The sequence below is a fragment of the Dromiciops gliroides genome, chromosome 2 (assembly GCF_019393635.1).
Source record: "Dromiciops gliroides isolate mDroGli1 chromosome 2, mDroGli1.pri, whole genome shotgun sequence".
Lineage (NCBI taxonomy): Eukaryota > Metazoa > Chordata > Mammalia > Microbiotheria > Microbiotheriidae > Dromiciops > Dromiciops gliroides.
Window position 1 is genome coordinate 243,395,473 of NC_057862.1, and position 15,371 is coordinate 243,410,843.

A 15,371-nucleotide genomic window follows, 5' to 3' on the forward strand; every position below is an offset into this window, starting at 1 on the left:
GAACTCAGGTACTCCTGACTCCAGGGCCGGTGCTCTATCCACTGCGCCATCTAACTGCCCCAACTAAGCAAATTTTTAAGAATACAAGCCATTCCCCAACTGATAGATGGTCAAATGATAGGCAGTTTTCAGAGGAAGAAATCAAAGCTTTTAATCGCCATGTGGAAAAAACCTCTAAAATACTAATAATTAGGTAAAAGCAAATTAAAATTCTTGAACTACCATCTCACAACAAACAGACTGGCTAAATTGACCAAAAAAAGAAAAAGAAAAAGAAAAAAATTACAAATGCTGGTGGGACCATGGGAAAAAAGGTATTTTAATGCACTGATGTAGGAGCCCCAAGCTGGTCCAACCATTCCAGAAATAATTTGGAACTATGCCCAAAAACTATAAACTGTGCATATCGTTTGACCCCACAATGCTACAAAAGTATATACCCCAGAGATAAAATAAAGAAGGATCCACACACACAAAAAATATTTATACAGGCTCCTTTTGTTGTTGCAAAGAATTGGAAACTGAGGTAATACCCATCAATTGACTAAACATGCTATAAGAATGTAATGGAGGGGCAGCTAGGTGGCGCAGTGGATAGAGCACCGGCCCTGGAGTCAGGAGGACCTGAGTTCAAATCCAGCCTCAGACACTTAACACTTACTAGCTGTGTGACCCTGGGCAAGTCACTTAACCCCAATTGCCTCACTAAAAAAAAAAAAAAAAAAAGAATGTAATGGAACATTATTGTGCTGTAAGAAATGATGAAAGGGGAGCAGCTAGGTGGCGCAGTGGATAAAGCACCGACCCTGGATTCAGGAAGACATGAGTTCAAATCCATCCTCAGACACTTGACACTTACTAGCTGTGTGACCCTGGGCAAGTCACTTAACCCTCACTGCCTTGCAAAAAAAAAAAGAAAAAAGAAATGATGAAAGGAATAGTTTTAGAAAAACCTAGGAAGACTAGTATAATTAACGCAAAGTAAAATGAGCAGAACTAGAACAATTTATACAATACAACAATATGTAAAGATAATCAACTTCAATAGACTTATTAACTCTGATCAGCAAAATGACCAACCACAATTTCAAAGGACTTATGATAAAATGCTATCCACCTCTAGATACAGAACTGATGGACTCAGAATGCAGACTGAGGTCTATATTCTTTTATTTCTTTTGCATAGGACTAATGTGGGCATTTGTTTTGCCTGAATACACATTTGCAATTGGCTTAACTTTTCTTGCCTACTCAGTGGGCAAAGGAGAAAGAAGAGGGAGAGAGAAAATTTAGCATTTACAACTGAATTAAAAAATAAAGAAAATCAAGATATATAAACTGCAGGGATTCTTATGCTTTAATCTGTGAACTTGTTCTTATAATGTCTTGATAACTATATTTCAATATAATAGGTTTCCTTTTAAAAACATTATTCGGAGAATGGTTTCATTCTTCATTCACCAGACTGCCAGAAGGGTCCACGACACCAAAAAGATGAAGATGCCCTTATATAAAGGAGTTTAGGGGCAGCTAGGTGTCACAGTGGATAGAGCACTGGCCCTGGAGTCAGGAGGACCTGAGTTCAAATTTGGCCTCAGACACTTGACACTTACTAGCTGTGTGACCCTGGGCAAGTCACTTAACCCCAATTGCCTCACCAAAAAAAAAAAAAGAGTATGAGTTGAACTAGATGGCTATAGAGGTTCCTTACAACCTTCAAATTCTTTCATTCTGTGATATTTCATGTTACCCTGAATTCCCCTATGCATAAATTCTTACTGCATTATAGTCCATTACATTCATGTACATTTCATGTAATCATTCCATAACCAATAGACACACATACCAATATATACATACCACCACAAAAAGTACAGCTATGAGTATTTTGATATTTACTGGACTAAAGCATACTAGTTTAGTGAAAGATTCTCTAATACTCCAAGGGACCTGTCAGTTTATAAGCATGGGTATTCTTTCCATTGAAGCAGATTGCAACTCACACATGACTTCCCATTCTATGCGATTCTTGTCAATGTCATCACATAAATTTGCAATCTGGGGTTTCTTCAATATGTCCTCACGAGGATACCAATAAAATACCATGACTGTTGAGGGCAGGTAGGTGGCACAGTGGATAAAGCACTGGCCCTGGATTCAGGAGGACCTGAGTTCAAATCCAGCCTCAGATACTTGACATTTACTAGCTGTGTGACCCTGGGCAAGTCACTTAACCCTCATTACCCAGCCCCCCACAAAAAATATCATGACTATCAATTAGTTATTCTTCAATCTTGCCTATCATCTTTTTCAGTCATATATTTCTTAGATGAAATTCTCACTGTTTCCCTATTTTAATGTGTTGTAGCCTACCATACCCACCAAGAACCCATACATCGTGATCTTCAACTTCAATTTCTTCAATTTAGGAATTTTCAGACTATGGTATTCTATGATTCACAACCACATGATACCATCAGAACACTGGTGTTAAAAAGATGGGCCTTTGTTTCAGGAAGGAGCTAGGACTCAAAATGCAATCCTTCCTATTCTCCCTCTGCTTATTCAATTATGGGACAAAAGCAGTGTCCATTTGGAATGAATGTTTTATATAGCATAATAAGTATACTGCAGACTTTGTCCATTGGAATATCTCCCTCTACATACATAAAAATACACATGCACATAAGTACATACACACAGACATACTCAGAGCAACATGCACTCATATGCAAACTATTATCTTTACTAGTACAAAATTGCTTACAAGATGTAAAATCCAAGATCCCACTGTACTTAGTTTATTAACTATACAAAAGCACTGATTTAGTAACAAAATATAAGAATTTCAATTTAACTGAAATGAGAACATGAAACCATTTTAGTTATATTAATATATCTCCAGCAAGTATCTAAATCCTAATTCATTTCCTGATAATGTGATTTTTTATAGCAAAAACCACTATGCCTATACATTATCCTGGCACCAAGGGGAAAAATCAATTCATCATATTATAAATTATTTTAAAACACTTACCAAATTATGAGATGAGTTTTTCCTAAATAGATCTCTTGCTAAAATTATCTGAAATTTTGTAAGATTGGCTATATCCCGTCGCATCAGAACATTCATTCTAATCAAGCGACTAGCAAATGCTTCTAAAACCTGTAGATTAAAAAAAATGTTTACATAGATATATTTACTAAATATAATTGAGACATATTATGACCTCATTTTCACATATGCTTATTAATTTTCTTACTCTAAGGTTGGTTGAATTCAAGTGTGAGATACAATTGAAATATTTAAAATTTTCAAATAAACACAGAAAATAAATAAGGTGGTCATAGAAGTTACGTACAACAGAAAAGCAGCACAGCATCGGTACTAGCATGTTAAACTTAAAAAACACTACCACCTTTTGAACTTTCCTATTACTGTGAAGGATATCACCATCTCTCAATCACGCAGTCTTACAACCTGGATATCATGCTTGACTACTAACTTTCTCTCACCCCAGCCCACCCCATATGTAATCAGTTGTCTTAACATTCCTACCTTTGCACCATCTCTCATATATGTCCCCTTCTCTCCTCTGACTGCCACCATGTTAGCACAGGCCCTCATCACCTTGACTATCTATTATAGCAGTCTGCTTGTTGGTCTCCTTGCCTCAAGTCCCTCCCCACTCCAATCTACCCTCCACTTAGCTATCAAATGAATCTTCCTAAAATGCAGGTCTGACCATTTCACCGTCCTTTCCAAAGACCATGTAAGTCAGCTCCCTGTGATCTCCAGGAACACATATGAAATCTACTCCACAGACCCCTCCAATATTTCCAATCTTCTTAAACCTCATTCCCCGACACATGCTTTGTTCTGGTTGTTCTTCAAGAAGACATTCCATCACCCATCTCCAGTCATTTTCAATAGCTGTCTGCCATGCCTGGAAAACACTCCTAATCTCCACCTAGCTTGCTGGGTTTCAAGTCCCAGCTAAAATTCTACCTTCTATGAGAAGCCTTTCTTGATTTCCCTCTAACGTGATTCTCTCTGTTGATTATCTCTGAATTACATATACACATACATATACATACATACGTGAATGATACGCACCCATGTGTATATGTGTATATATGTGTGTATGTATATATACATACACATACGTTTGTGTGGGTGTCTTATTTGTACATATTGTTTTCATGCTGTATCCTCATTAGACTGTAGGCTCTGAGAGCAAGAACTATCTTTTGCCTTTCTTTGTATCCCTGGCATTTAGTACAGTATGTGGCAACATAGAAGGTGCTTAATAAATGCTTACTACAAAATACAATCTTTTCACATGAATTCTTTTTTTGTTGTTCTTCTTTACCTATAGAAAAGTTCTTGCAGGGGCACCTGTAACCCACAGGCCACGGGCCTTACACAGAACCAGGATCCAGCACACTCTGCTGGTAATACATATTAAATGAGACTTAAAACTAGTATTCTTTGTAATCCACATAGATGTTTCCATTCCCCTCTCCACCTTTCCTGTCTACCAGTTTACTCTAAGGAGTAGAGAAAGACCACCTGTACCCTCTGCTTGCTAGGTTGAGAGGTGGAAAAGCGCTGGAAATAGAACTACTACCAGCTTCTCTTCCTCTCCCCTAGGCTTCCCTCTCTACCAGTTTCCAGATGAAGGGACAGACAGAACCAGCCTAATTCTCTCTATAACACCCTTTGGAGACTGTGAGCTTCTTTCCCAATCAGTAATCCACTATTTTCCCTGTGGTTTCTCCTGTTTCTCTCCTTATGCCTGTAAAAAGTAATCAGTGAGGGGGCAGCTAGATGGCACAGTAGATAAAGTGCTGGCCCTGGATTCAGGAGTACCTAAGTTCAAATCCAGCTTCAGACACTTGACTCTTACTGTGTGACCCTGGGCAAGTCATTTAACCCTCACTGCCCTGCCAAAAAAAAAGTAATCAGTGGGGGCAGCTAGATGGCGCAGTGGTTAAAGCACCAGCCCTGGATTCAGGAGTACCTGAGTTCAAATCCGTGTGTGTGACCCTGGGCAAGTCACTTAACCCCCATTGCCCCACAAAAAAAAAAAAGTAATCAGTGAACATTTAGGAAGAAACTAATCCCTTTCTCCTCCTCATGCTCTCTTGTCCCTGTCCCCCTCCATCCAACCCCACCCATCTCTCTCTCCAAACCTTCCCATCCCCTCTGCTGCACCTTCTGGAATTCCTGTTCTGTAGTGAACAAACTCCCCTTCATCCTGGACCTTTTCTCTCATACTCTTCCTATCTATTGGCCCTCACTGAGACTTGACTCTCCTCCATCAATACAGCATGCCTGACTATCCTCTCCAGAAGTGGCTGTCCCTTTGCTCGGACCATTACCCTTACTTGGCCTTGAGGAAGAATCAGAGTACTCTTGGCTCCCTATTGTCACTTCTAAATTTGTCCTTTGCTTCCTTTACTCAGTAACCTTTCCTCTGTTGAAGTCCATACAATTACAATTTTCTACCCAATTAAAATGATGGTAGTTGTAGAATACTGAGCCCCCAGGTCATTCTCCCTCCTTTCTCAAAGAGTTCAGCATTTGGATCACCATCTTCCTCTCCTCCCCAACTCTAATATCTACATAAAAACTCCCTCAAACTCCAATGAAGTTAAAATTAGAAACATGACAAAGAGGGAAATGACAAAGTAGATGCCCACCAGTCTGAAAATAGCTAAATAAATCATGGTATTTGAGCACAATGGAATATTATTATGTTATGAGAAATGCCAACTATGAATTCAGAGAAACCCAGGAAGACTTATATAAGCTGATGCTGAGTGTAGTAAGTAGAAACAGGAAAACAGTTTCTAGAACAACAATAATGTGTTTCAAAGGTGTTTTCATTTACACCAGAAATATCAATATGATGACCAGTCATGACTTTGGAAGACTGAAGCATGTCTCCCACATTTTGGCAAGAGAGATAACAATCATAATTAGAGGAAACATGTCTGACGTAGCTAATATGTTGACTTTTTTTGTTGTTTGTGCTTATTTTTTTACAAGGGGAAGGCCTCTGAGAGAATAGGGAAGTAAGTTAGTGAGAAGTGATAGAAATTAGACAGAAAGAAACAGAGTTCAGAAAGACAAAAAATAAGCAATGTTGTTTATTAAATTTAAAAAGTACTTAAAAAAACAAAGTTTGTAATGAGAAGCTCATGATTTAATATATAATTCTTTTTATGTTGTTTGTATATTGGACTGTATTTGTTGAGCATTTTAAAATCCTTAATAAAAAAAAATTTTTCAAAACCAAACAGCAAATGAAAAACCAATGACGATGCCACATAACAGAAATTTTGGAGTTTATTGGTCACAAAGAAATCACTTACCTCTATATATGTATTCTGAATTGTTACAAGTTCTTCCCCAAGGGGAACAACAAGTTTTTCAATTCGTCTTTCATGAGTGAATGGTAAAATGTCTGAAGAGTCTTCAGAACGAAGCTCTATCTGCCCAATCAGTAGGTTTGAAACAACCTGTTGCACAGCCTATATAATGTTAACCAAAAACAAAAACAAAAATCACACAAGTCCATGAGACATGCATTGAAACTGGATTTATTACAAGAAAAATGAACATGTATGTGCAACTCCTATAGCAAGTACAAAGGAGCTCAGAATTCAAGCAGAATTTTTCATATTTATGAGTTGCAACAAGGTGGATGGCAATACCCTCCCTAAAGGGTGTGGCATGGGAGGAGGAAGGGAGCAGCAGTAGGGGTGAGGAAAGGACTAATCCCCTGCTAAAAGGGAGAGGGAACTTGAGTAAGTAGAATGGCAAAAGCAGCATTCTTTTCTCTTGGGAACTGCTATACTATGAAAATATGATGATCTGCTTATCTATAAGGGTCCCAGCTACACAGTTTATAAGTCTGGTGCAGACTGACTGGTGCTTGTTCAACCCTCAAGGCCACATTGTAAGGGTCCAGGTAAAGGTGCAAATAATAAATTATGTCAGCTTGGGGATGAGGGGAGGTCATCCTTGACAACCTCCCACATACCCTGGCTCCAGTGTCTCTGGAAAATATGGCAACTCAAGAAGACAGTTTAAGCTGGCTTCAGGACAACAACAAAAAAAGTCCAAAAGTAGCAAATTTAAATTATAGCCAGATTAAAAATACTTTTAAAAATTGATATTTTTTTAAAAAGATTGATATCACCATCAGAAACCAAAAGTGCGTTTTCAAAACACTGAGATTTCTCACTTTTAGAATGTTGATGACCTAACCGACCCTAAGGATCAGCTATCAAAACTATAAAAGTATACCAGATTGATGAGTTGATTGGTTTTGATAAACTACTCTTTTACTTCTCTATTTACATCTATTACAAGGAATAGCTAGATGGAGAGGGGAAGAGGGAGGGATTTTAGAAACACAGATTTAGGTCAAATTAGGAAGGGATCTCAAGAGCCTTCTAGACTAACCCCTTCATTTTATGGATAAGGAAACAAGCCCAAATAGGTTAAGTGACTTTCAAAGTCACAGACCCCGTAAAGCACCAGAAGCAGGATTCAAATCCAAGTCCTTTGACTACAGTTGGAGTTCTTTCAACTATAGTATGCTGCCTCCCTGAATACAGGAGAAAATAAAAGTGATATGACACAAAAATATATCAATTAAAAATATGATTTAAAAATAAGTATACCAGAAATGGTATATTATAGTGGCAGAAGAGGTTTTCAAAGAATATTCTTCCCTTTCCCCCCACCCCTAGGATGTCCCACATCCTGTGGCATAGTTTTCCCAACGGTGAAATATGCCCCTTGGGTTGGGGGGGAGGGGGATGATATGGGAAAAAAAGATGCAAAGCAATGACAAAAATTATCAGATATTTTTGGGTACAATTTCCATAATTCCGACTGGAAATGCAGCATAGAAATCATTTAATATGGTCTTTACTGTGGAAGTCAGATTTGAAATGACACGACAGGTGCAAATCTGACATTGTCACTAGCAGTCAGCAGACTTACTACAAAGTGAGCTGTAATAATGAGTTGTGATAATATACCACTTGCTGAAATCTCTTCTTATTATTCTTTGTCAATGAGTTAAAACACCATAATATTGGTTATGCTCTTAATATCACTCACTTTGGAAAGCCAGTTGCCTAATCCTGCAGCCTTTTAAAAAAGTAAAGTAGTTATTGAATAACTCAGGAACAGTTATAATCATTTGAAATGTTTAATACTTAAATATTAATATAAATATCTAAAACTTTTTGTTGTCTCATATATTTAAACACTTAATATGCCTTCCTAGTAGATAAACATATAACCTGTGTGAAGAGAAAATGGCTCCCTAAAGGAAGGAATTTAAAAACTATTATACTGGGTAAAAAGATAGCAACTGAGGGAGATTAGGGAATGCTTCTTGGAGTAGGTTGTATTTGAATTACTTTTAAAAGTAAAGGTAGAGGGGGCAGCTAGGTGGCGAAGGGGATAAAGCACTGGCCCTGGAGTCAGGAGTACCTGAGTTCAAATCCGGCCTCAGACACAACACTTACTGTGTGACCCTGGGCAATTCACTTAACCCCAACTGCCTCACTAAAAGAAAAAAAAAAAGTAAAGGTAGAACCTTTAAGGCAGGGCTACATCATCATTAAAAGTTTAAATATTAACCATTTAAAATAGAGGTAGCATAAGAAAAAAAATTAATTGCCTAAGGTTAAGGATAGATTAATTCATGGTTGTTGCAACAAATTATTTAGAGAAATTAGGGATGTACTGGGTTATTTCCATAATTTTTGTACAACTTCAATGCAAGAAAGACAATCATATCCATTCATATATTTCATACATTCCCATTTGCCCCTATTATGCACTGAATGAATTATTAATGGCAATTCTTATGTATTTATTTTTATTAAAAGAAAAAAATCATCAAACTTACCTTTGTGTCACTGCCAGGTGTGGCACTGAGAGCCAATATTCTAAAGTGTTTTGTATATTTAACTAGTTCCCTTACCACCTGGAAAAAATATTTTAAACATATGTAATTAAACAAGCATTCATTGAAAAAAAAAGACCTTTGTAAATAACATTTTAAGCATATGTAGTCTTTTACTTAAATTTAGTCATGATAGGCTAATGTCTTGCATTAACATTCAAACCCATTCCTAATATTCAAGCCCTGTCCCAAGCACTTGATTATTGCTTTTTACTTTTGAGAAAGTGTTTCTGTCAAACTTTTTTTTAAAAAAACACTTTTTCTTCCCACACATTTCTCACTGTCAACATGTTTTTCAAGATATCAGGTACCAGTACTACCCCTAGTTTTCCAAAGACTACATTTCTTTTGGGACACTAAACTGTATAAGACAAAATCACACTGAATGACTTGAACTTTTAAAGGAAAAAAGTGAACAATAATGTCAGCCTTGCATTTCATTTACAAGTATTAATTTTTGAAAAATAACAAAAATTCACATCCTATATTTAGATATACAGGCACAGAAGTCAAAAAACTATCAATTCCAGAATATAATGAAAGAATTTAAATGTAAACCACATTATGCTTTGTAAGAAAATAACGAGCTTTGCCAACTCCCAAAGGCCCCAGCTGGGATTGATTTGGACTGATTGTATTGACTGAGAATAGACCACTTTCTCTGATTAACATACTTGAAGTTGACTTGATTGAAACCACACTTGCCTGACTCTGAAGAGGGTGTGTTCTCAGAGACTGTGGTCTTTGACCTCAACACAGGAGCACCCTGAAGTCCAGTGAATCAATGGACTTGAATGCTACCAGCCAATTAGCTTGGAGTGGTGTGTAGGCACCGCCTCTCTTCCAGACCCAAAGGTAGCTTCTGCTCTGACAGGCACAGGAACTTCCTTTTTTTGGCCTGAGACTTGTAGGTGAAGGCAGCTCTTTTTCTCCTCTCTCCCGTAGATCCTAGCTAGGCTTTCCTATCTTTCTGACCCACATGTTCTCTTTTTACTAATACCTGGTATGCTTTAATAAATGTTTAATGCCCCAAACTGGTACTTAAGCTTCTAATTTATAAGTAAACCCTAGCTAATTTTTCCTACACTTGGGACAGGAGTCAGGCGACCACACATTAGATTTTAAATGTCACAGCTTCATCTGAGGTATAGAAGGTAGTATAGTGACCCTAAGTTCTTGAAGGTTATATCTTCAGAACACAAGCTCTGATATATCCAACCAAGCTAGAAAGACTAAGTATGTATGGGCCCAGCAACAGATTACATATCTGTTGTCTGAGGACCAATCTAACTAAATTTAGATTATCAGGTTAGCAGGAAAGTAATGAGTTTTGCAACTATAACTCTCAAATACAATATTCTAAGTCAGAAGGGGAAGTACCTACACTGATGAAATCACAGGTCCTTTTAAATATTTAAGTTAAGAAGTAAAATATGAATATACATTCTTTCAACATGTCAAAAACAAACTAAAGGGGCAGCTAGATGGCATAGTGGATAGAGCACCGGCCCTGGAGTCAGGAGTACCTGAGTTCAAATCTGGCCTCGGACACTTAACACTTACTAGCTGTGTGACCCTGGGCAAGTCACTTAACCCCAATTGCCTCACTAAAAAAAAAACTGAGCTGTTTTTCAGGATGTATGCCCAATTCTGAATATTCGATACAATTATTTCTTGATAAACATTTATTTCCAAATAAATAGTCTGACTTCTCTCAGGAGCTACACAGAACATGCTCATTTGGAACTTAAAATTCCTTGAAAAGAAAGCATTTATAAGCATAAAACAGAAAAGAACACAATTATCAAACTTCAGAGTCCTTCAAGACAAACCTGCAGAGCTCATGGGTCTCAAGCAGGGAGCTAAAAGGTAGAGGAACTATGAGTTTAAAAAGCAAGGTAAACTCTCATGGTCCTTCTATTCCTTTTCTTTTTCTTCTTCTCTCCAGATGCTTTTAAAATCTTTCTCCTTTTTAATCTATCAATACTTTGGCATAGCTGAGTCATTGGATTTTAGAGAGCTACACCAGGAAGTATAGAGCTCAAAACCCACATCATAAAGTGAACTTTTTTTTTTTTGGTGAGGCAATTGGCGTTAAGTGACTTGCCCAGGGTCACACAGCTAGTAAGTGTCAAATGTCTGAGGCCAGATTTGAACTCAGGTACTTCTGACTCCAGGGCTGGTGCTCTATTCACTGCGCCACCTAGCTGCCCCCATAAAGTGAATATTTTAAATGCAACTGAAAAAAAATGTTAATTTTTAATAATCATTTTTTACTCAAAATAAACTGATTTCGGGGGACAGCTAGGTGGCGCAGTAGATAAAACACCGGCCCTGGATTCAGGAGGACCTAAATTCAAATCTGGCCTCAGACCACTTGGCACCTACTAGCTGTGTGACCCTGGGCAAGTCACTTAACCCCAATTGCCTCACCCCCCCCCCAATTAAACTAATTTCAAAATTGTTTATTTTTTTAAGTAGGTTACATGGTTCAGAAAGTACAAATTCTGCTTTTATAGCCATTCATTCCTTTTTATTACCACTACAAACAATCTCTTCTATACAGTACATATATTTTGCTAACAGATCTCTCTGCCTTCAGTCTGTGCATCAATTCACCCTAAATTATTGCCAGATTATCCCCCAGACAATGAGTAGCCTAAGAAAGTTATTGAGTATGAGAAAAGCTATTTTAAGTTTATAGTCCAAACTGAAGAGACAATATAGAGCTTCAACAATTATTCCTAATTATAAATTATTCCTGATTAGGAATCCTATTAGGAATTCCATGGATTACCATGTGTCAAGCATAGTGCTGTCACAATAAAACTCTGCATATGAAGAGAAACTGAGGCACAAGTTTCCAAGCCTGATCCTATATTAACAAGGCTAACAGTTGCCAATAAGTGAGATTGGGATCTCAGTGGGCAGGGGAATATCAAGACAATAGTGACAATCCTGCTCTCATAGAGTTTATTATCATAATAGTAGAGATATATTGGACTGATAGCTAGAAAAAGGACTGGGAAGTCAAAAAGACCGAGTTAAACAAGAGAGCAGTCAACTGACATATGCTTTCCAGATTAGTTAGTAATGATTATAGTCCAGAAAAAGAAGGGGTTGAGAGACATAGTAGCAGGGCAGATAATGGTTGAAGACTGGTCCAGGGTCATACAACCAAAATGTATTCAAATTAGAGCAGCTTTCTATCCACTATGTCATGCTGCCTCTGATGATTATGACCCCAAAATACCAACAGAATACTTACCTGGCAATAAGCATAGTTTCCAAGAGCTTTATGAGCTTCATCAATAACTAGACATTTAATTTTAACAGCAGGACAGGCTCCACGAGAAAGGTCATTTATCATGACTTGAGGAGTAAGAAAAAGAACTCTTTTATTCTGCCCATATTTCCTTCCTGATAAAAGCTTGGGTAGACCTGAAAAAATAAGAACAAGATTCTAAATTGTTACTTTAATAAAATCTGGGGAAAATTGGCCAATTCTTTCATAGTGAATTTTTTTCTTTGCTAACTAGCGACTTGATCTCAAAGTTCCACATTAGAGCCTAAATGTCAAAGTAGCTGTTACATAAGAGGACTCAAAGACCTGATGATAAGAATAAGGACATTTAAAAGGCCAAAATCATTAAAGGAATGATGACAAAGGAAAAAGCCTAAAATTAATTTTCACTTACCCATATGGTGAATGGAAATCTCAAGTAACAACATACATACATTAAGGTGATCAAAGTAAATCTAAGGTAAGGTCATGATCTCTGCTAGGTATCCTAGACAGCAAAAGGCTGGGGTTTGGGTTTGGGGGAAGTTTGAGGCAGAAATACCCCCTCACCACCATTCCCCCTCACCACCATCCCCACAACCCATTTGTGATCAGATCAGCTATAGATCTGAAAGCTTTCTTCTGGATCACAGTCAGAATTTTCCCTTTAACTACTGTGTGGACTTGAGCAAGTAACTTCAACTCAATCTGCTTCAGAATTTGTAAAACTACTACTTGTTTACCTACATCACAAGAATGCTGTGAAGAGCTTGTGAAACAAAACATGGAAGGTACTAAATAAAGTCAGCTATTATTACAGGTCAAAGATCTTTCCTGTTCCCCCTTAATGCTAATGCATTCCCTCAAAGATTATCTTCAATTTTATCCTGCATGTATATCCTGTGAACATAGTTGTCCGCTTGTCTCCCCAGAGATCTTAAGCTCCTGGAGGGCAGAGACTGTTATTTTGCCTTTGTACGTATCAGTGTCTGGTCCTTAGTAGACGCTTAACAAATATTGATTGACTAAATATAGGAGGAGCTTAATAAATAATTGCTGACTTTACCATTTATTTGGTGCACAAGGAAGGCTGACCTCAGTGAAGGGGTGAGGGTAGGAAGAGAAGCATTCTGATAGTTACAGGACACTATTTCGGTGAGGACCCACCCTCCCACCCCCTGACACCCCAGTAACCTCTGAATACCTGTCATTTCGGCCATGTGGCGCTGCGGGATCCCATGACCCGGGAACAGGCCTCGATCGCTGCGCGACCAAGGGTTTCGTGGGGGCCATGAAGACCACCTTGCCAGAGGGGAACCAACCGGGTAGAAGTTGTACATGACGACGGCGGCGATGAAGGTCTTCCCAGCCCGGTGGGTAGCAGACCAAGGTGTTGCAGAACAGGGCTGCCTCCGAGATGCGCAGCTGGTAGATCCCCGCACCGGGGAAGTTGGTGGGATAGATCCACACGGCCCCCCGCCGCGGGGGCAGAAGCCGCAGTCCTCCAGGAACTCTGGAGAGTCCGGGTTCTCGCCACCTTCCGAACGCCGCTCGGCCTCGTACACGGCCACCAGCATCACTTCATCGTCCTCCTCCCGCGGCTCCGCCTCCGGCGCCTTCGGCGCCTCCACCCCTGCTGGGGCGCAGGCCCCGACGGCGGCGAGGCCCTGGGGCCGCCCGGTTCCAGAGCCAACAGCGGAGGAGGAGGAACGAATGGAACGAGTGACCCTCGTGCCCCATGTTTGGAAGAGGGTCCTAGGCCTGTCGCTCATGTCGACAAAAAGCTACGTAGCTCGATCGGGCCTCCGAGGCCAGAGCAAAGGAGCCACCGACTGCAGTTCCATTGAGACAACTAAGAGAAACAAGACTAAAGAATGGAAGAGGGAGAATGCCGGCCTCGAGACTGTCCCACGACTCAAAAATACCGCGGCGCAGAGGACGTCTGCGATGTGATTGGTCAGAAGCTCGAAACCCCGCCCCTGAGTCATGGACGGTAACGCAGGCGTGTAGACGTCACGTAGTCATCACTCCGTCCCCGTCCTGGCGGAGCGCCCAATTCTAACGAATTGGGTTGTCATTTGGCTTGTCAAACCCAACAGATACCACCCCTTTCTTTGCCTTTTTCTTCTCCTAAGATAAATTTGATTGCTGGAGCTTATACAACCGACTCAAAGGCCTACGGTCAGAATACTTAATAGTACTAATCACTTGTCTCCTGAGTGCATTTTTTTTTTGTTGTTGTTTTGTTGTTGTTGAGTGCATTTTCAACAGAACGGTATTAGGAAAATCCAAGTGGTTTGGATTAAAAAGAATGAATTCATCTTCTAGCTCTCTCTCTCTCTCTCTCTCTCTCTCTCTCTCTCTCTCTCTCTCTCACACACCACACACACACACACACACACACACAAACCCCTCTACTGGAGATTCTTCAGTGGGTCCCTCTTTCCTCTAGGATAATAATAAGAAGAAGAAGAAGAAGAAGAAGAAGGAAGAAGAAGAAGTTAGCTTGTGGGGCAGCTAGGTGGCGCAGGGGATAGAGCACCGGTCCTGGAGTCAGGAGTACCTGAGTTCAAATTCGTCCTCAGACACTTAACACTTACTAGCTGTGTGACCCTGGGCAAGTTACTTAACCCAATTGCCTCACAAAAAAAAAAAAAAAACAGTTAGCATGTACATATCATTTTAATGTTTACAAAGCACTTTACATATGTTAACTCTTTTAAATCTCACAACCGTCTGACGGTAAGTAGTATTATGATGCCTATTTTTACAGATAAGGAAACTAAGACTGAGAGAAGTTAAGTGACTTGTCCAGGCTCACACAGCGAACAAATACTCTTGTCCTGTGCTCACAAATAAAATTGATGGGCTGAAACTTTTAGCCCTAAGGAACCTTGCCTCTTGACCTTTCCCATTTAATGTCATGCCCCTTCCTAAATTCTATTCCAGTGACACATGGTGGGACTAGCAAAACAGGACGTATATATACCTATGAATAATGGATAATTGGTTTCCAAAATTTATGTAACAGTGTCCCTTCTTTTTAGCAAAAAAAAAAATACAATATATACACTATTCACTTATTCTTC

At 39.2% G+C, this 15,371-nt stretch overlaps 1 protein-coding gene across 1 annotated transcript in view; it reads right to left on the minus strand.

Annotated features, from left to right (window-relative positions):
• Positions 1–14,152, minus strand: part of FANCM (FA complementation group M) — a 98,956-nt gene extending 84,804 nt beyond the window's left edge. The window contains 11 exon segments of the mRNA XM_043981388.1: positions 3,038–3,166; positions 6,382–6,540; positions 8,943–9,020; positions 12,268–12,405; positions 12,407–12,440; positions 13,477–13,516; positions 13,519–13,545; positions 13,548–13,605; positions 13,608–13,650; positions 13,652–13,758; positions 13,761–14,152. Coding sequence (XP_043837323.1) covers positions 3,038–3,166; positions 6,382–6,540; positions 8,943–9,020; positions 12,268–12,405; positions 12,407–12,440; positions 13,477–13,516; positions 13,519–13,545; positions 13,548–13,605; positions 13,608–13,650; positions 13,652–13,758; positions 13,761–14,054 — 1,107 coding nt within the window. The 5' untranslated portion in view covers positions 14,055–14,152.
• Positions 14,153–15,371: the final 1,219 nt, after the last annotated feature.